Consider the following 21,387-nt stretch of genomic DNA (forward strand, 5'->3'; position numbering starts at 1 on the left):
GTTTAATATTCCTTTAAGTATTCTTCCTTTCCTGCACAAGTTATTCATAATGTCGTCATAAAGTCTTTTCTTATATGTTTTATGTTTTTTGACCATGCACTAAAGTACAATATTTCACTGTGTAGTAAGTCAGCAAATCCAAACGCATTAGGGATGTTGAGGGGTCTAGATAATGACAGTCAAACTATGTTTACACTTACATATATATATATATATATATATATATATATAAAATTATTATTATTCTTTATTTATAAAGCGCCAACAGATTCCGCAGCGCTGTCCATGGGTAACAAATATAAAAGGACAGCACAATATGAGACACCAGGCAAAATTTAAGAAACAAATACAGGGGGAGCTGGGAGTCATGTTCCCGTGGGAACTTACAATCTAAATATATATATACAGTCAGTATATGTGTGTGTATGTGTGTAACCCCAGGTTTCCTGATTAAGGATATCTTGGCATGGAAGTCCTAAGCTGGATAGAAGATCCAAGTAGTGGCTGTGTTCTGTTGAAAACTGCAATTTATTGAAAACTGCAATCTGACGTCACTTCCGGTGAGTCTTCTATTTTAGTATCTGTTTTGCCTCTGTCTGGGGGGCGCACCGCTGATCCTCTGGCATACACCCCAAGTAAACCTTGGAGAGTGAGGTTTACAAGGGGGGGCTTCGTCCCCCTTGAACCCCCAGGCAGTGGCAAAATAGATAGTGAAGATAGGCGATTACAGTGCCCATCTGATTGGTTGTGAATCCTGTCACTAACTGGACACGGATCAATCAGGTGTATAGAATGACCGGAAGTGACGTCAGATTGCAGTTTTCGATGAATTGCAGTTCTCAACAGAACAGGTGCTCATTGCTTCAGGCAAGCTGTTACAGGAGAGTGGACAGTGCTGCACAGGACTGGGTAGAGTAAGGAGCTAGGATCTTAAAATAATAAAAGAAGAAATAAGAAAGATGTACTTCTTACTTATGTTCTTAATGTATTACAATTATATACATGCTTTGATATTTAAAGGGATAGAAAGGTCAAAATTGAAATATTTATAGGTGCATTTCAATTTTAACTAGAAGTATTTTTACTATTTACTTCCATTGCTAAAAATGCTTCTAATAAAAGTTATTACTGTTTTTGAGAGCCATGTGCAAATATGCTGGGAGGGCCATGCACTACTATTCAAGCTCAAGAGAGCTGGCGGTTGTGTGCAATGTGTCTGACATGGGCTGCCTTGATTTTGATTGTTTGAGATTATATATACACACACACACATATTATTTTAATCAGAGTAATATTTATGTATCTAAAATATGTAAAATGAATTATGCATTCATTCTACTGCTTCTAATAAGATATTGTGTTAAACTTACCTGAGTGGCCATTATTTTTAATAGTAGTTGAAATGGAACTGTCATATCCTTTAAATGCAAATGATTTTAGATTTGAATCAGACGCTACATTTTTAGTATCAATGTTGATTGGAGATTGTTTGTGACCGCCACAATCCTTGAATTCATCTGTCCATTTACTAGGTCCTGTGTAATACAACAAAATACTAAAATAATGTTCAGAATACCAAACAGTTAGTCTCAGTGTAGTGCTACAATATAAAAAGTCTGAAGGCAGACTAAAAGTATTATACTAAAAATAATATGAGTTAGCGCCACAACTACAGTATATCATATTTATAAATTATATCTATTTGAAACATTAAACTTTGCTCCAAAAGCATTATGCCAGAGTTACACATCTTAAGGCACAATTACAGCAAGGAAATATTCTGTATATGAAGCAAACTATAGGCCTGAAAGATGCACTTAAATGATCATTTCTAATGATAACAAGTACTATACATGCTACTCTTATAGAACTATATTTTTACACAATCAAATAAAGACTGTTACAAATGCATTATCAATTACAAATATTAGATTTGTGCTGTGCAAGAATACATAAATAAATCCCCTGCTGTGGTATCATGCAAAAAAAAGATCATCACTGCTCAGACAGACCTGCTGCTTTTTCTTTAAAGGGACAGTAACAAATGTTTTAAACTGCAGAACATTTGCAGCATTGCAGTTCATACAACTGCTAGGTGTTAAATAAAGAGCTTTCTAAGTGCACATGGTTGCTTGTTGTACTCATCAGCCTCTGCCTCAGGCTTTTCTTTTTTCTATTTTATTTTTGAACAGGTCAAGCAGTACAGCCAGTCAGACACTTCTTATGGAGGAGGTTAATTAACACTGAATAGGCTTTTCAAGGGGTGTGTTGCTGGACTACAGAACTATGCACATTTTGCTTAATTTCTGGTGCGTATAAACATAGATTACTTAAAATGCCCCTTTAAACCTGCTAATCAAATTGTTTAGCCTATAACTAGTACTTTGGCATTAAGGTTGCCAGCTGCTCTTACAGGTTATGAGCTTTGCACCAGCAAGAACTTATGTGCTATGTTATGCCTCCCCAAAAATACTTATATGAATAGTTCTAAACATTATATACATGGTGAGAAATCTACAGTTAGTAGTAAAAAAACTTCACCTTGCACTGTACTGTCAGTGCAGTTACCTTACTTGCTTGCAGCATGTATTAATCTTCCTGGGAGTCTCTATATGTTGACTAAATCAATCTGACACCGTTTGCACTATGCTCATTGCATATTTATACTGTAATTTAAATGTGAGGAAAAGAAAAAGAATTCTATCTACTTTGATATGTTTTTCTTGACATTCTACTTCAACTTGCATACATAATTTTTAATAATTATTTTATTATCTTCATTTTACCTGGGCATCCATCAGCCTGAATAGATTCATAACACCAATGCCCTGTAAAGGAAAACACAGATTTTAGAAAAGTCATACACAAATTGGTCCATCTAAACTTTATTATATAAATGGAGATTAGTCTGTAGTTTATTATATAGAATAAAAAACATAAGTTAAAAAGAAAACAATAATGCATTAAAGTGAAGGTCAGTTTTATAATACTGGAATGCATCTATTTACATATTAACCTATCAGCATTAAAGTCGCTAACTTCATTTTTCAATTAAGTCTTTTTTATATAAATACAAAGTATATTATAACTCCGTTTTACATGGTGACTCCTCCCCTCCACCACTTCCGTATTCGGCACTAGTGACGTAGCGAGCGGTCCAACACGCTCACTACGTCACCGCAAAGCTCGTGCACAATACAGAGAACAACCTGCCCATGCGTACAGTCACCGCAATCACGCATGCGTTACAATTTTACAGCCCATAACATTGAAACATAGTATTCAATGAATGAATACATACATTCATTGATTACTTTGCGATCATGATACTCGCTAGAACTTTGAGAAGACTGTACAATCTATTAATTTCCAATATGTAACTAGTGTTTATACAATAAAGTCGTTATATATATATATATATATATATATATATATATATATATATATATATATATATATATATATATAAGCAAATTGTCAAGTCTAAAAATAAAAACAGTGTAGTGAATTATACGGTGTATTCGATAACATATTTTGTCTAAAGTGAAATTGCTTCCATGGGCATTATACTTACCCATAAATACGATAGCAGCGGACAATTTCTTTATATTGCTTTCTTGTAGCCCAATCGGTCGTTGTGAGCTATTAATTGTATCCAAAATATAACGAAGCGTAATACGCATGCGCGTCTCATGCACGAGCATGACAGGTTGATGATGCTAGTGGGACTTTAACGCATGCGCATAAGTGAATAATGACGTGGAGAAAAAGGGGCAGAATGCCCGGGGGGGGGGGGGGAAGGCGATTGGAGATTACATCTTAAAAATTGTCAATCAAAATTGGCAAGATGGCGTGCGGACAATAAAAGTAAAACGAGCGAGAATTGAAAGGTATAATATAAAAGTTTCTGACCAAATTGAGTAAAAATGATGAATGAACATTTAATTAACATTTATTAACTGTAGAACGGAGCGAGCGACTAAGCCAGACTTGACCTTCACTTTAAGCTGGGCCTTGAAATAGTTTCAATTTACCACCATAAACAATAAACAAATGTAAAACTGATGTACAAGGGGTCTGAGCATTTATGTGTCCACCATCCTCTATCCAATCCTGCCATATTATCACTAATGATTGATGTTAGCGACAGTCAGGCAGTAAATGTTGATATTAGCGATACAGGCTTGTCCAATCAAGCCTTAACCTAGCATATGTAGGTGGGAGACTAGGGGAAGCAAAGCCATTTTCAATCACTCTGAATGTGCAGTTGTGTGACTTCTGTGCCTCTGTAAGATAGTAATTGACTGTTTTTTTACCATTAAAAGATTAGTTATTTTAATTGTTCGAATTCTATAATTAAAGATTTTTGTTAAAATTAGTTGTATATATTTGTTGTTCCCATTGGATATAATGACAACAAATCCAAAACAAATATTCGAACAAAAAAATGCCCACATGAAACAAATTTGTCTGAACTCAGCCTTGGGGAAAAATCTGAAACTCATTTTTTGCCTGTGCACATCTCTACTCTATGCATCTTTGTTCTTAGTTCTACAAATTATATGTCAAGAATTACTTTTGTTGTAAAGAGGAAACAGTCTTTCTTTCAGTACTGACCTTATACTTATATTCCAATATTTATTTTCAAGAACATTTTGAGTTGCACTTCAGTTCTCACAAATCCAGTGCTGGAACTAACTGAACGTCGGAAACTAAGGATACGTTTGTTATTTGTTTACTCAACAACTATGAGATTTGTAACATTTTCACATCACAAATCTAATTTCTACTTGTGTTCAAACTTTTTTCCCATTAACTTGCTATTTTTAACATTTTCAGCAAGCATATATATAATATATATATAAATATATATATATATATAAAGCAAGTATTGTGTATGCACTCCCACTATCAATTAATGTCTGCCAGGGTGCTGTAGATAAATTAAAAAATCATAGTAATAAGTTCTCACTGGTCTTTGGACGTCTGTGGCAAACAAAACTTTATTCCATGTGATGTTTCGGGACCAGATGCAGTCCCTTCCTCTGACAAACAAAAAGTGAACAAACTGAACTTTTAAAGGCCTATGGAACCCTCCCCCAAAAATTGGCCAATCATGGCTGTCCATATGACACGCCTACACCCAAAAAATACTTATTTGTCATAAATCAGTGATCACGTATTGATATAATATGTATATAAAACTATAGTGTATATAAGCTCTATAACTCACATTCAGTGGTATAGCCAGTACCATCAAAGACTGCGTGGCATCCCTCCTACGCTGCATACAGAGAAAGCCATACACACTTCAGCTAAATCGGAACATACAATAAGTAATAAGCAAACCGCCCACCTTCACCTTGGGCCAATCACTATGGCCGGGGAGTGTCTCCATATAAACGCATGATTATCAAAACACATCAAAACACGAAAGGGGCGGACCAATCACAACCTACTGCCGCATACCCACCTGTCACTGCATTACAAGGACCACACAGCGTCATCCCCAGGGGCAGAGAAAACCCACGTCACATCAATACCCTCCACATTGCCAGAGGGCCAATCACCATCTGCTGCCGCATACCGGCCCCTCATTGCACTACACACCGTCATCACAGGGGGCGGAGAGACCCAACCCACAACGAATCAACACCATCCACATTACCAGAGAGGGGTGTGTCCCATTGTTTCATAGCAACAAAATCCAAACAACACAGAGGGATTGCACTACCATATGTAAAAGAATCACCCAACTAGCTCATACCATACTTAGCTGCCACCCTTGGAGTGTAAAAGGGCAGGAAGTATCTGGGGATATATTGAACCTGAGCAAAAAGCGCCACTCCTCGACTCTGTCCCCAAATTAAAAGCTTCATCAACCCATATGACCCCAGATCAGAATAAAGTACAGAATTTACAAAATATAAAATCCATCATATTAAAACCACACAAAGTATGCTCTATGGTGACAGGCTACCACCGTGTCAGATCAGACCAGTATCACATTTACACAAAAAAACGGAACATATCCATAATCTAATCAAGAGGGTAATTTACCCACCTGTCAGTGCTTGTAATGCAATGCCAGGTGGGTATGCGGCAGTAGGTTGTGATTGGTCCGCCCCTTTCGTGTTTTAATAATCATGTGTGTATATGAAGACACGCCCCGGCCATGTGGGCAGTTTGCTTATTACTTATTGTATGTTCCCATTTAGCTGAAGTGTGTATGGCTTTCTCTGCATGCAGCGTAGAAGGGATGCCACACAGTCTTTGATGGTACTGGTTATACCACTGAATGTGAGTTATAGAGCTTATATACATGGTAGTTTATATACACATTATATCAATATGTGATCACTGATTTATGACCAATAAATATTTTTTGGATTTAGGCGTGTCATATGGACAGCCATGATTGGCCAATTTTTGGGGGAGGGTTCCATAGGCCTTTAAAAGTTCAGTTTTTGTTTGTCAGAGGAAGGGACTGCATCTGGTCCCGAAATGTCACATGGAATAATGTTTTGTTTGCCAGAGACGTCCAAAGACCAGTGAGTGCTTATAACGATTTTTATATATACAGTATTTATATATATATATATATATATATATATATATATATATATATATATATATATAACACATAAAGGAAACCCAGCACTCACCAGCTAGCTCACAGCTAAGATTTAAAATGGAAAGGTTAGTCACCGCATCTGGCCAAATGGGACAAGCTCAGGCACCACGTCAAGGTCCTTTCCAACACCTGAGTCCCTAACACAGCCACACAATGCAGGGTCTCAAAGCCAGACAAACTGGGAACAAGGGAGGGGTGCACAGGTATATGTAATCACCCAGCAGCATACAAAACACGGAAAGGGGACTGCACTCCAAAACCGGACCAGGTACACATCCCATGACCCAGCAACATGCCAGCCCTGGGTGCTAAATAGCACTCACAAAAAGAAAAGCTGTACTGTCACCAGAGCCATAGACAGTTAACCCCAGACAGGAGTGGGTGCAAGAACCGTGGGGGATTACAAAACACATACAACACATAAAGGAAACCCAGCACTCACCAGCTAGCTCACAGCTAAGATTTAAAATGGAAAGGTTAGTCACCGCATCTGGCCAAATGGGACAAGCTTGTATGTTGCTGGGTGATTACATATACCTGTGCACCCCTCCTTTGTTCCCAGTTTGTCTGGCTTTGTGTGGCTGTGTTAGGGACTCAGGTGTTGGAAAGGACCTTGACGTGGTGCCTGAGCTTGTCACATTTGGCCAGATGTGTTATGTGTTGTATTTGTTTTGTAATCCCCCATGGTTCTTGGACCCACTCCTGTCTGGGGTTAACTGCCTATGGCTCTGGTGACATCACAGCTTTTTGTGAGTGCTATTTAGCACCTAGGGCTGGCATGTTGCTGGGTCATGGGATGTGTACCTGGTCCGGTTTTGGAGTGCAGTCCCCTTTCCGTGTTTTGTATGTTGCTGGGTGATTACATATACCTGTGCACCCCTCCCTTGTTCCCAGTTTAGAAATACCTGATACACTATACAAGCGTAACTCTAGGGGGCGCTAGAAGAAATATATAATGTTTATCCATTGTTACGGTCACATTTGTGACATTTTATATTGTATTTTACTGCACCATTAAACTATGGTATTTTAACTCTTTGCTGAGAGCCTGAGCTTGATTGAAATCTACCCTGGAGTGATTTGTTGCACTGCCTTGGTCAGTGAACTGGGACACTGTGAACTCCCAGTCTGCCTCTATAAGCACAACAGAGTGCTGCTTTACTTGTGAGTATAAAATCTGTATTCACCTATTTTTACATTTGCCCAAACTGTATCACACGAGGAGGCGCCCTTGTCTTTGTGATTTTCTTTGCACAGAGAGAGTACTTGTTCCCAGTTTGTCTGGCTTTGAGAGCCTGCATTGTGTGGCTGTGTTAGGGACTCAGGTGTTGGAAAGGACCTTGACGTGGTGCCTGAGCTTGTCACATTTGGCCAGATGCGGTGACTAACCTTTCCATTTTAAATCTTAGCTGTGAGCTAGCTGGTGAGTGCTGGGTTTCCTTTATGTGTTGCATTTGTTTTGTAATCCCCCTTGGTTCTTGGTCCCACTCCTGTCTGGGGTTAACTGCCTATGGCTCTGGTGAGAGCATAGCTTTTTGTGAGTGATATTTAGCACCCAGGGCTGGCATGTTGCTGGGTCATGGGATGTGTACCTGGTCCGGTTTTGGAGTGCAGTCCCCTTTCCGTGTTATATATATATATATATATATATATATATATATATATATATATATGAGTAGATAGAGAGCACTCTCACTTTCGAATCTTGATGCCAGGGTGCCAGCAGATAAATATACACGGTAAAGGAAGGCACTCACTGGTCTTTTCCTCAAAAAACTTTAATAAGCGTGACGTTTCGGGGACACACTCCCCTTCCTCCTGAGGAAGGGGAGTGTGTCCCCGAAACGTCACGCTTATTAAAGTTTTTTTGAGGAAAAGACCAGTGAGTGCCTTCCTTTACCGTGTATATATATATATATATATATATATATATATATACAGGTGGCCCTCGTTTTACAACGGTTCAATTTACGCCGTTTCAGAATAACAACCTTTGTTTCCAGTCATGTGACTGCTATTGAAAAGCATTGAGAAGCAGTGCATTTATTAAAATAGCCAGTAGGTGGAGCTGTCCGCTTGTGTTGCAGCAAAGCCAAGCAAGTTGAAATCAATCAGTTTAATCAGTTTAACAGAAATAACTGTGCAAGTAAAGTCTGTGTTGTGTGATTATTTTATTAGGTTTATAATGCTGTTTAGCAAATTGTTTTGTTCATTTAACTTAGTTGAATTATATATTCTGTGTTGTGTGATTATTTTATTAGGTTTATAATGCTGTTTAGCATTTAAAGTCTTCATTTCAAAGCTTTAAAAATAATGTATTAGGGGTTACTTATGATAATTTTGAGAGGAGCCTGGAACCTATCTCCCTCACTTCCCATTGACTTACATTATTAACTGGGTTTCAATTTACAACGGTTTCGATTTACAACCATTCCTTCTGGAACCTAACCCCGGCGTAAACTGAGGGCTACCTGTATATATATATATATATATATATATATATATATATTATGTGCATTTTGTTCAGAATTAATCACCTAATACAATATGGTAGATTTACCATATGATATTATTTTAAAATTACAGTAAAGCCAAAATGTAATGTTTCCAATTTAAACAGAGTGTGCAATTAAACAAATAAAAACTTTCCAATTAACTCCTATTATCAAATTAGCTTTATTCTCTTGGTATCCTTTGTTAAAGAGAAAATGTAGGCAGATTAAATGTGCACATGTTTTTAGCACTCTATAGCCGCAGTGTTTGTAACAATGTATAACAGTGCTACAAACATTGTTGCAAATCTGGCTGACATACAGCACTAAAGACACATGCACACTCCTGAGCTCCTATGAGACTACCTAAATTTGCACTTCAACAAAGAATACCAAAAGAATGAAGCAAATTTGATAACAGAATAAATTTGAAAGTTGTTTTGCTCTAATTGACCTTACTGTTGTTTGAATCCTAAGCATTAAAAATATGTGGGTGCAGTGCTGGTTCAAATTAATTATACTTTTTTTCTAATTTCAACTGGTTATATTCCATGTACAATAAAAGGCTCTAAAAGTTTGGGGAAACTGTTTTTTACTGCCTTCAATGTCACTATTGTGTCTTCTAGGTATTGAAGAAAATAAAAATAACAAATATTAGTTGTTTTTGTCAGCTCTAAAAGAATATTTGAAGAGTTGCATTTCTTTTACAGAAACATTTGAAAATCAGAATGATTTATAAGGAAAATATTTATTCTTCTATTGGCTATTCAAATCAACCAATAGGATTTCCTCAGCTCTCATCCTATTGGCTGATTTGAATTTCCAAAATCAAATCAGCCAATAGGAATGCAAGGGACGCCATTTTGAAAAGGCTCCCTTGCAATGAAGATTCAGTATACGACGTCGACCGTATGAAGAGGATGCTCTGTGCCGGATGTTTTTAGGATGGAGCTGCTACGCGCCGCCGGGATGAAGATAGAAAATGGCGCCTGGATGAAGACCTCGCCGCCTGGATGAAGACTTCTCGCTGCCTGGATGTCCGGACTTCAAAAACTGTAAGTGGATCATCTGGGGTTAGTGTTAGGTTGTTTTTTTTTTAATGCCCTTTTAAGGGCAATGCCCATACAAATGCCCTTTCCAGGGCAACGGGTAGCTTAGGTTTTTTTTTAAAGTTAGGTTTTTTATTTTGGGGGGTTGGTTGGGTGGTGGATTTTACTATTGGGGGGGTCATTGTATTTTTTTACAGGGAAAATAGATGATTTCTTTAGGGCAATGCCCTACAAAAGGCCCTTTTAAGGGCTATTGGTAGTTTATTGTAGGGTAGGGTTATTTTTATTTTGGGGGGCTTTTTTATTTTTATAGGGCTTTTAGATTAGGTGTAATTGTTTTTATTTTGGATAATTTCGTTTGATATTTTTCGTTATTTAATGTTTGTTATTTTTTGTACTTTAGCATTTTTTTAATTTTTGTAATTTAGTATTTTTTATTTTTCGTAATTGTAGATTTAATTTTTTTTAGTAGGGTTAGGTGTTTTTAATTTGTAATTTAATTTATTTAATTAATAGTTATTTTAATTTTAGTATAATAGTTATGTTAGTTTAATATAGTTTAAACTTAGGTTTTTTTCATTTCACAGGTAAGTTTATAATTATTTTAAGATAGGGATCTTGCAATTTTAATTTAAAGTTAGGGGGTTGTTAGGTTTAGGGGTTAATAGTTTAATTTAGTGTTTTGCGATATGGGGGGCTGTCGGTTTAGGGGTTAATAGGTTTATTTAGTGGCAGTGATGTGGGAGGCCAGAGGTTTAGGGTTAATAACTTTATTTAGTGGCGGCGATGTTGGGGTGCGGGGGAATAGGGGTTAATAACTTTATTATAGTGGCGGCGATATCGGGAGCGGCAGATTAGGGGTTAATAACTTTATTTCGGTGGCGGCAATGTCGGGAGCGGTATATTAGGGGTTAATAACTTTATGTAGGTGTCGGCGATGTCAGGGACAGCAGATTAGGGGTTAATAACTTTATTTTGGTGGCGGCGATGTCGGGAGCGGTATATTAGGGGTTAATAACTTTATGTAGGTGTCGGCGATGTCGGGGGCAGCAGATTAGGCGTGTTTAGACGTGGGGTTTATGTTAGGGTGTTAGGTTTTAACGTAACTTTTTTTATCCCCATAGACATCAATGGGGTGGCGTTACTGAGCTTTTCATTCCGCGATCGCAGGTGTTAGTTTTTTTCCAAACACTCCCCATTGATGTCTATGGGGAAAGCTAGCACGAGCACATCAAAGCAGAGCTTGTATTTTGTGCGGTATGCAGCTTAACGCAACCATATTACACGCACAAGGCTGCTTTTCAAAAACTCGTAATGGCAGCGCTATGGAGGGTGAAATAACGCAACTTTTGTTGAGTTCGTTTCGCACCCTCTATAGCGCAAAACTTGTAATCTAGGTGTATGAGAGGGAAAGTTAAGAAGCTATTGCACTAGAAACAATAATATAAAGTAGGTTTATTCAGTGTGAGCCGCTGTATATGTCTCCGCAAATCATTGCAATTACACACTTTCCATTTAAAAAAGGAGAGTATAGGAAAATAATGCTTGAGAAGATGAAAGGGAGGAATAAGGATGGTATTAACTAGACATTTAAACTTTAAAGGGAAATAAATCTCCAGAATTTTCCTTCATGGTCCAGATAGAACACACGATTTAAAAAAACTTTCCAATGTACTTCTATTATCAAATGTTCTTTGTTTTTTGTTAGCTTTTATTGAAAAACAGGAAGTTAAGTTCAGGAGCATGCACGTATCTGCAGTACTATATAGCAGCAAGTTTGCAACAATGTTATAAATTACCAAGAGCACTAGATGGCAGCACTATTTCCTGTCATATAGTGCCCCAGATTTGTGCACACTACGGGGTATATTTAACAAGCAGCGGATGCTGCAATTTACCCCCGTAGTTTCTAGATTGCTGGAAACAAGAGTTAAAAAGCAGCGGTCGTAAGACCGCTGATCCTTAACTCATCCGCCACCTCTAATGTGGCGGATAGCAATCATCCCGATCGGATACAATCGGGATGATTGACACCCCTTGCTAGCGGCCTATTGGTGCAAATCTGCATGGGGCAGCATTGCACAAGCATTTCACTAGGAATGCTTGTGCAATGTTAAATGCCGACAGTGTATGCTGTCTGCATTTAGCGATGTCGGGTAGACATGATCCGATACAGCGGATCATGTCTGTCCTACATTTGGTAAATCGGCCCATATCTATCTAGATATCTCTTCAACAAAGAAAAACATGAGAACAAAGCAAATTTGATTAAAGAAATAAATTGGAAACCTTTTAAAATTGTATTCTCTATCTTAATCATGAAAGAAAAAATTGGGGTTTCATGTCCCTTGTAACCCAGGTGGTGAAGCAAAAATGGACCGGCTCCTAAGCTTTACATTCCTGCTTTTTAAATGAAGATAGCAAGAGAACGAAGAAAAATTGATAATAGGAGTAAATTACAAAGTTGCTTAAAATTGCATTCCTTATCTGAATCATGAATGAAAAATTTTGGATTCAGTATCACTTTAAGGTAACATTTGTAAAGAATTATTCCATCTTCCTTGTGTTAAAGGGACATGAAACCCCCAAAAATATTTCATGATTCATAAAAATTTAAACAGATTTCCAATTTACTTTATTTATCTAATTTGCTTAATTTTCTTGTTATACTTTGCATAAGGAGCAGCAATGCACTACTGGGTGCTAGCTGAACCCATTAGGTGAGTAATGGATTGCTGCTCCAGAGCCTACCTAGATATGCTTTTTCAACAAAGCATACCAAAAGAACAAAGCAAATTAGAAATAGAAGTGAATTTGAAAGTTGTTTGTAATTGTATGTTTTGTCTGAATCGTGAAAAAATTGGAATTTTAAGTTCCTATAAACTTGGGTAACAGCTGAATTTTTTTTCCATACAGTTGTCTATAAAGATTGAAATTTGTGTGCAGGTTTTCTCTCTCTCTTTTCTTTTTCTTTTTTTGCAATATGTATCCAGTATTACTTATTATGATTAGCTTTATTTGTAATGTGCCAAATGATTCTGCACCTCTTACTTATCAGCCTCCCCCTTTTAAAAGTTTTTTTAAAGTGTTAATTGAGAAATGTTTAACTTAATCCATCACTGTTTTCATTAGCAATGTTAATGTAGGTTGCTAGCATAACCATTATAAGGGGCATAACCGACTTTAACCCATTGCACCATTTGGACGTAGATACTATGTCACACTTTGCCCAGCATACTGTGTTTCTGTAGTACCTATGTCTGACACAGAGGCGCTTGCTGTGGTCCCCACTGTCAGCTTAGACAGCAGAGACTGCATCTGGAGGGCAGAAGGCATCTGCTTTCATATGGTAAGAGAGCACGGATCGTGCTTCCGTTACCATATGAAAGCAGATCGCCGATCGTTACAGAGAGTGACACTATCTGTGTCACTCTCAGTAATAATCATCGTTGGTGCCGAGTTGGGGCAGCAGGAGGGAAGGAGGCAAAAAGGTGTATTCGCCCAGTGGAGGAGGGAGAGGGTGTGGCAAGGTTCCCTACATTACAGCAAAAATATGAGGCCGGGAAGAGGGAATGATGGGGCAACAAAATCAGATGGAGGGGGGACCCTACGCTACAGAAAAAAGGGATCTTGGAAGAGGAGGGGGAATGTTACACAACAGAAATCAATCAATCAAAATTTTAAAAATGAAACAAAAAAAATTGTTATTTGTTACTGGCAGACTGGTTGCCAGTAACAAATATGGTGGTGGGCAGTGGGATGGGGGAGGGTAAGAGAGCTGTTGGGAGGAGGATCAGAGGAGTGGGAAGGTGAGAAGGGACCCCTTCAATACAGAAATAAATAAATAAAGAAATAATAATATTTTTAAAGGGACATGCTAGTGAAAACTCACTAAACTCATAAAACTTTACAAATTGCTGCTATTATCAAACTGACTTTTTGTTCTTTTGGTATCCTCTGTTGAAAGTTAGCTCCTTTACATGAGAGCAATGTTTTTTTGTTAAAGATTTTTAAACATTACATTGTTTAAAGCAATTCTCCCATATAGTATTAAAGACACATGCACACTCCTGAGCATACCTGAGTATACTCTCATAGAATGAAGAACTCTCTAACTGAATCAGAAAAGTTTAATTTAGACTCTGATGTCACTTTAACTTCATAATAAGCAAATATAGAGTCCATGTATGAAAACAGTATGCAGCAGCACTGGTGATTTTAGCTTCTTTTTCTAAGCCGTAGCAATACATTCATAGAGACACCGTTTAAAATAGTAAAACTGGTGGATAGAGGATTACATTATTTGGGAATCCTTCCTTCAAATAAACTAGACTCATTATATCATCTCAATTACCAACCTCTACTTTCACAGATAAAAGGACTGATTCAGAGATGGGAGAAGATGAACATTTCACTCTATGGTAGAATTACCGCTGTTAAAATCTCTATACTCCCTAAATTGTTGTATCTGTTTCATTCCGTCCCAGTCTCAGTACCTGTGACCATTCTGAAAAGACTCCAAAAAGATATCATCTTGTTTATATGGCAGATGAAGAAACCTAGGACTAATAGACACACTCTTTGCTGCAGCAAAAGGGGGGGTGGTATGGGACTCCCAGATTTACTAGATTACTATTATGCAGCAAGGTTGGCCCAAACGTCCCTATGGCATAATAGATCAGATAGAATTCAATGGGTCCAATTAGAATCTGATATGATACAATTATACCCAATATATAAATTATTATGGTCTGATAGGGCTGATAGACCCATAGTTTGGAAAAATTTCTCCTCAGTTTTTCACACGGTCTCATTATGTGACTTTTTAAACGCTAATTTTAGATTACTATCAGGAAAATCTAGGGCGACACCTCTAGTGACTTTCTCCACTAAATTTGACATAGCCCTTCAAGATAAATGGGCGAATAGAGGGTTGTATTGCATTGCTGACACACTACAGAATCAGAAATGCATGGACTTTAACACACGCTGGACTGAATGAGCTAGACAAACTGAGCTGGTGCCATTACTTACAATTTAGGGAACGGGTGCTGGAGGTGGTGGGCAGAAACATTAAAGGCAATGACACATACCTGGAACAGTTATGCTTAAACCCAAATCGTGCTCAAAGTATCATTTCAAAACTTTATTTCATTTTTAATGCTCCATCTGTGGCAACGAAACTCCCTTTTATGCACAAATGGGAAAGTGATTTTGACTTCTCTTGGTCGCCTGAGAAATGGTATAAAACACTAAACAAAGGACCTTCCTTTTCAATATGTGCTCATTTAAAAGGTGGCGTTTAGGTGGTATTTTCACCCCGAGTCCTGTATGCATGCCACTGACCCAAATAAGTGGAACTGTTTAAAAGGATGCGTTGAGAGAGGAACTTATCCACACATGTGGTGGCACTGCCAACACATATCTAATATTTGGACACAGACCTTCTCATTACTAAGTGAAATTTTTGAGACAAATCTCCCTCTGACCCCGGTTCAAGCTTTATTTCATGACCCAGTACCTGGGCTCAACATGAAAATAACTACATTTATATTTCTTATTTGCACTATAGTTAAATTGACTGTTGCCCAATTCTGGAAATCGGTGGTTCCTACTTTTCAGCTAATCCACAATAAAATAAAGTATTACTTTCAGTTAAGTAGCATTGAAGCTGATATACTAGATACTAAAGACCAATTCATATCCCTATGGGAGCCTTGGATCATTTATACGGAAGCGAGGAATAGTCTTTTAGGTACACCTAGATCAAGTGTAGACATCCTTTATACAGCAGTATGAAATAGATAGAATACCTTAGTTTTTGGTTTTGGAGTCTCCTGGTTTGGGAGTGGTTATTTGACACTATATCAATACTATGTTGTCTCATATCGAACCCACTAATACCTTAGAATGTACTCTACTAGCATTTCCATTTTAAGCATAAACAAAGGTATTATTATATGTATTGTCACATGACTTCTTCCAGTCTAACTCTAAACTCAGGTATGATGCATAGGCCCCTATTTATTAAAGGTCTTTCGGACCTGATCCGACAATGCGGATCAGGTCCGCAAGACCTCGCTAAATGCGGAGAGCAATACTCACAAGAGCTGCTGGTGCAACGCCGCCCCCTGCTGACTCGCGGCCAATTAGCTGCCAGCAGGGAGGTGTCAATCAACCCGATCGTACTAGATCGGGTTGATTTCCAGCGATTCCTGTCCGCCTGTTCAGAGCAGGCGGACAGGGTTATGGAGCAGCGGACTTTAGACCGCTGCTTCATAACTTGTGTTTCTGGTGAGTCTGAAGATTTGCCAGAAACACGGCCCTTCAAGCTCCGTACGGAGCTTGATAAATATGGGCCATGGAGAGCTGTGACCTCATTGTCTAATTCTGTAACACTGTAACTGTACTTATTATTACTTTTTGGGAAAAAAACAATACAAATCTTTTCAACTTAAAATAGCAAAACTGCTCAAATTAGTAAACAGTATATAACACTAAAATCTAGATAAATATATAAATAAATTAAACAACAAAATTATAAAAAGAAGAGAAGAGGGTATTAGTAGTTCATATTTGTTATGAACTTGTTTTTTATGTATATATGGGAACTATTTGATCAGGAGATCAAAAAACAATTGAGAACATTCTTTACATATCTAGTGCAGTAGTAACAGTTCAGGTTCAGATATTTACCTTTGTAAACTCAGCTTATTGGAGACAGCAAATACCGCTTAAAATTTAAATAGTGTATGAAATGTATTGCCATTTAAAATAGTGCTAACCCTCTCAATATCAGCTCTCACATATAGGCCCTTTGGTAAGATCTTGTTCCACATTCTTTCTGGGACCACCATTCTCAAAGTTGTGACAAGTAAGTTTATTAAATGACTGTGTGCAGTTTACAATGAGTATGTGAAGTCAATAATCTACCCACAAGTCAACAGCTACCCTTGGGAAAAAGTTGCAAAACAACGGTAACTATAGTTTTTCCCCAAGTAGATAAATGTTCACCTTTTTGTAATGAATCATTTGTAGTCTTATTGGCAGGGCCAATGAGTGTGGTTTTCTACGTTGACTGCAATTGACTACACTTGGCTGTAAGTGGTTGGTAGCATTGGGGGAAACACATCCAGATTTGATCCTTACTGACATACCTTCTGCTTTGCACCTTAAATTCATACAATGCAGATGTACTTAGGTAGCAGAGCCCTATGACATTTTATAATCTGCAAGGTATAAGTTTGACTGTATGGTAAACAATTGCATTATTCCTGAAAAAGCCTCCTCCTTTTAGGTTAACTATTGATGACTTCTGACATACTTTGAGTAAATGAAGTTCACTAATGGAATGTGATATTGTTTATTATCTGTTCTTCTTTTTTTCCCTAAAAATATCACTGTGTATGTATATTTCAATCCTTACCAGCATAATTTATTTTTGTTTCATAATATTTAAGGCTGATAAGACATTGTTGGCTTTTTGTATGCCCCCATATTCATCATTGTCTCATGCAACAGACACACCCAATACCTCTGTCAATATCTACACTGCATAACTAGAACACCTATAGTAGGAAACAGTATAAACCTGCTGTTGTTATTGCTAAAATATATGGCTGCACCTCACTGACAAAGGCCCACACTAGGCCAAAGTGTACATCTGGGGTTTGCAATGTTTCTCGTTCAGAGAGGTATTGTCTGGTATTTTGGGTCTGGACCAGACTGATATTCTGCAGTATACTTCTTCTCCCTTTTTGTGTATGTAAAGTATGACCCTTGGGGAACCTAAGACAAATTACTTTAGAGATCATCCTGGAGTCATTTGATGATCATCAAACTACTTTTGAGGTCATTTGCACATCATCAGACATCATCAGGCCGGTAAAGTAATCAGCTAAGGTAAAACATTCTGGGTGATGTGTTCAGAATAATTAGCAGATTACCTTACTTATTACTTCACAAGCATGAATTGCCAGTGAATGACTTTAGAGTCATCTCATTTAAATATTTCGGCCTGTGGGCATACTTCAGGATGGCTTATGATGACTAGTTTGCAGTCATCGATTACTCCAGAATGATTACAGGAAGATCATCCTTTTTGAATAGGGAAACTAGATGTGGTTCCATCGCCCAACATGTCTAAAGGGATATGGCTGCACTTCACTGACAAGGCCCACACTAGACCGAAACATACGTCTGGTGTTTGCCGTGTCTTTTATGCAGCAAGGGATTACCTGGAATTTTGGGGCTGGACTATACAATAAAATCTACTTGGTTTGCTTTGAGACAGAAAGCTTTCATCAACTTAAGCCAAATCTTGCAGTATAAATGTTTCCCTGGTGTTCCCTCCAATAAACAAGAGATATTGTTTGTAACCCCAGCTAACATAAAGTATTTAATCATCTTTCATAAACCCCATACAAATAACAGGTATTGATATTTAAATATACTGTAAACTGGATCTACACCTTTTTTGTTTTGCTTAATAAACTGCGTCCTCTTTCTGTAGCAATTTTGCTTCCTGACACAATGAGAACTACTAAACAATTAGTATCATATTCCAAGCATTTTGTAAATAAAGTTTCTGGCTTCAGCACACAGCAAAGGACAGTGCGGATACTCTACTCTCTGTAAGTGGATGTTTGTTTAAATGTACTGCAAGCTGCCGGAAAGAGCTTATCTACTTCCAACTTTTCACCAGTTAAAATGGAATATTAACAAAACAGCTAAACTTGAAACTTTTCCTTGGCAAATACTGAATTATTTTGCTTCAGATAAAAGGTCCTACTTTGTTGCTTCCTAAAAGCAGCACATAGCATGAAAGCAAACACCGTTCTACAGCTTAATTAAATCTGTAAACTGGTTTGTGTGAAAAGAAAGTGACTAGAATGTGTCTCTCAGAGGCATAAATCAGTCATTCTTTGCAACAGCTAAAAGGACGTGTATTTTTTCCTTACTACATCTAAACGGAGTATTTTAAAGTTCATTATTATGTTTTTGTTACTTTTGTTTTTCTTTCTGCATCTCTGCCCTGAATAAAACAATGTTTCTGTTTTCAATTCATAATGGTTGATGTCTTCCTGTCCACCAATGGGACAGTGGGAGCTGTTCTTATCAGCCAGTCAGCAATCTATCACTAGGGCCCAGTTTTAACAAAACATATTTTTATGTCTGTTTACTATCAACTTTAACATAATCTTTTTACATGCAAAAATTATAGTTAATTTAAATGATGGTGTTTACTACACATTATAGTTTTTTTGGTTAGAATGCTTTGTTGGAATGGATTGTTTTACAGAGGTTTTTTCTGTATAGTTTTGAAGATGTTTTGTGATTCTGGCATCTTTCAGAGTGAAAATCTTTCTATTTCCTGAGAGGTAGTGGTGTCTCTAGAAATTAATTGTGTGTGTGGGGGGGGGGGTGGCATTAGTCATTTCTGGACTTGGCTTTGGCAAGAGAAGCAGGACAGATGTACTGTGGGGGTAACTGGTTGTGCAGTGGGAGAGACTGGACATGCAGCTGGCCTTGCCGGGTCGAGCACGTTCTGGAAAGCAAGGGATGACCACCGTTGGTGGGGGGAAGCCATTATGCTGGGGGGGGGGGCTAGAGTCCCCTGACAATGGGACAGCCGAGAGGTGAACAGTTAAGGGGTAATGCTGTTCCATCAATTACTTGCAGATGTGACAAAGGGCTGGTGCAAATCTATTTGTGCTTCAATACAATTGTAACATCTAAGAATTAAATGGACGTAAAACCCATTTTTTCTCTTTCATAATTCAGATAGAGCAAGTGATTTTAAACAACTTCCCAATTAACTTCTATTATCTAATTTGTTTTGTTATTTTGGTATCCCTTGTTGAAAAAGACAGCCTAGGTAGACTTGGGAGCTGCTGATTGGTGGCTAGTGGCTACACATATTTGCCTCATGTTATTGGCTCCCCAATGTGTTCAGTTAGCTTCCAATAGTACATTGTTGCTTCTTCAACAAAGGATACCAAGAGAATTAAGCACATTAAATAATAGAAGTTAACTTGAAAGTTGTTTAAAATCGTATTTTTTTATCTGAATCATGAAAGAAAAAAATATGAGGATTTAATGTACTTTTAAATTAATGTGAAACGCAATATTAAAAAAAAAATTCCCTTTAAAGAGACAGTGACACATGACTATGAACAAATTTACCTTTGTTTTTATTTCTTTAAAATTTGTGATGCTAATTTGCATAAAATGTTGGTGCCTTTTTGATCTTTAAAGCGGGCAACCATACATTCTCTATAATTAGAAATGTAAGACACTGCAATTGTACAACGTGCAGTTGTATCATATGAAGTAAGTCTCAGCTGTTGCTGCTGCCGCCAATGGTACAAAGCACCAATACAAAATTCAGTGCCTTAAAGGGATATGAAACCCACATTTTTTCTTTCATGATTCAGAGCATGCAATTTTAAGCAACTTTCTAACTTACTCCTACTATAATTTTTTCTTTGTTCACTATCTTTATTTGAAAAAGCAGGAATGTAAGCTTAGGAACCTGCCTAATTTTGGTTCAGCACCTGGGTAGAGCTTGCTGATTAGTGGCTAAATGTAGCCACCAATCAATGTAGCACAACTTTGCTGCCATGAAAAAGCATGAAGGTGGCATTTCAAATAAATGTTTGCTAATATTTATAAGTAAGAAGATATACAGAGGGCGACTCCTAGTGTGGAATTAGTAAGCAGAGTGTGAACCCACCAGCTTTACCCTTCAGAGATATACTCACAAAGTATAGAGCACACTGTAGTGCTAATGAAGCAAGCTGGGTATATTAAAAGTGGCCCAGCGCACATACCACTCCGGTGAAAGATGGTCCAATGTATTCAGAAGGTTCAGATAAAAAATTCAGGAGACTCCAGATATATATAAAAAACACTTTATATAAAAATATAACAGTGTACAATAAAAATCAGTAGAATTCGCTACGCGTTTCTCAGAGCTACCACTCTGTTTCCTCAGGCAAGTTATACTGATCTAAAACTGAAGTCTCCTATTTATACATCCTCAAATAAATTAAAACATTGGTCACACCCAATTTACCAATTACTTATGCAAATGTTGCTATGGTGACCTTCACAATACAAACTGACTTTTCTTGATACCAGTATGTGAATATATAACTCATTGTATGCATAGATCTACTTTAACATATACAGCTAGTATCAAAACAAGTAT

At 37.5% G+C, this 21,387-nt stretch overlaps 1 protein-coding gene across 1 annotated transcript in view; it reads right to left on the reverse strand.

Annotated features, from left to right (window-relative positions):
* Positions 1 to 21,387, reverse strand: part of CA4 (carbonic anhydrase 4) — an 86,966-nt gene that overhangs the window by 47,620 nt on the left and 17,959 nt on the right. Inside the window, exons 2-3 of the mRNA XM_053704841.1 lie at positions 2,787 to 2,828; positions 1,371 to 1,535 (exon numbers count right to left, since the gene is read on the reverse strand). Coding sequence (XP_053560816.1) covers positions 1,371 to 1,535; positions 2,787 to 2,828 — 207 coding nt within the window. The remainder of the gene's footprint in view (positions 1 to 1,370; positions 1,536 to 2,786; positions 2,829 to 21,387) is intronic.

Source organism: Bombina bombina, chromosome 3 (genome assembly GCF_027579735.1).
Source record: "Bombina bombina isolate aBomBom1 chromosome 3, aBomBom1.pri, whole genome shotgun sequence".
NCBI lineage: Eukaryota > Metazoa > Chordata > Amphibia > Anura > Bombinatoridae > Bombina > Bombina bombina.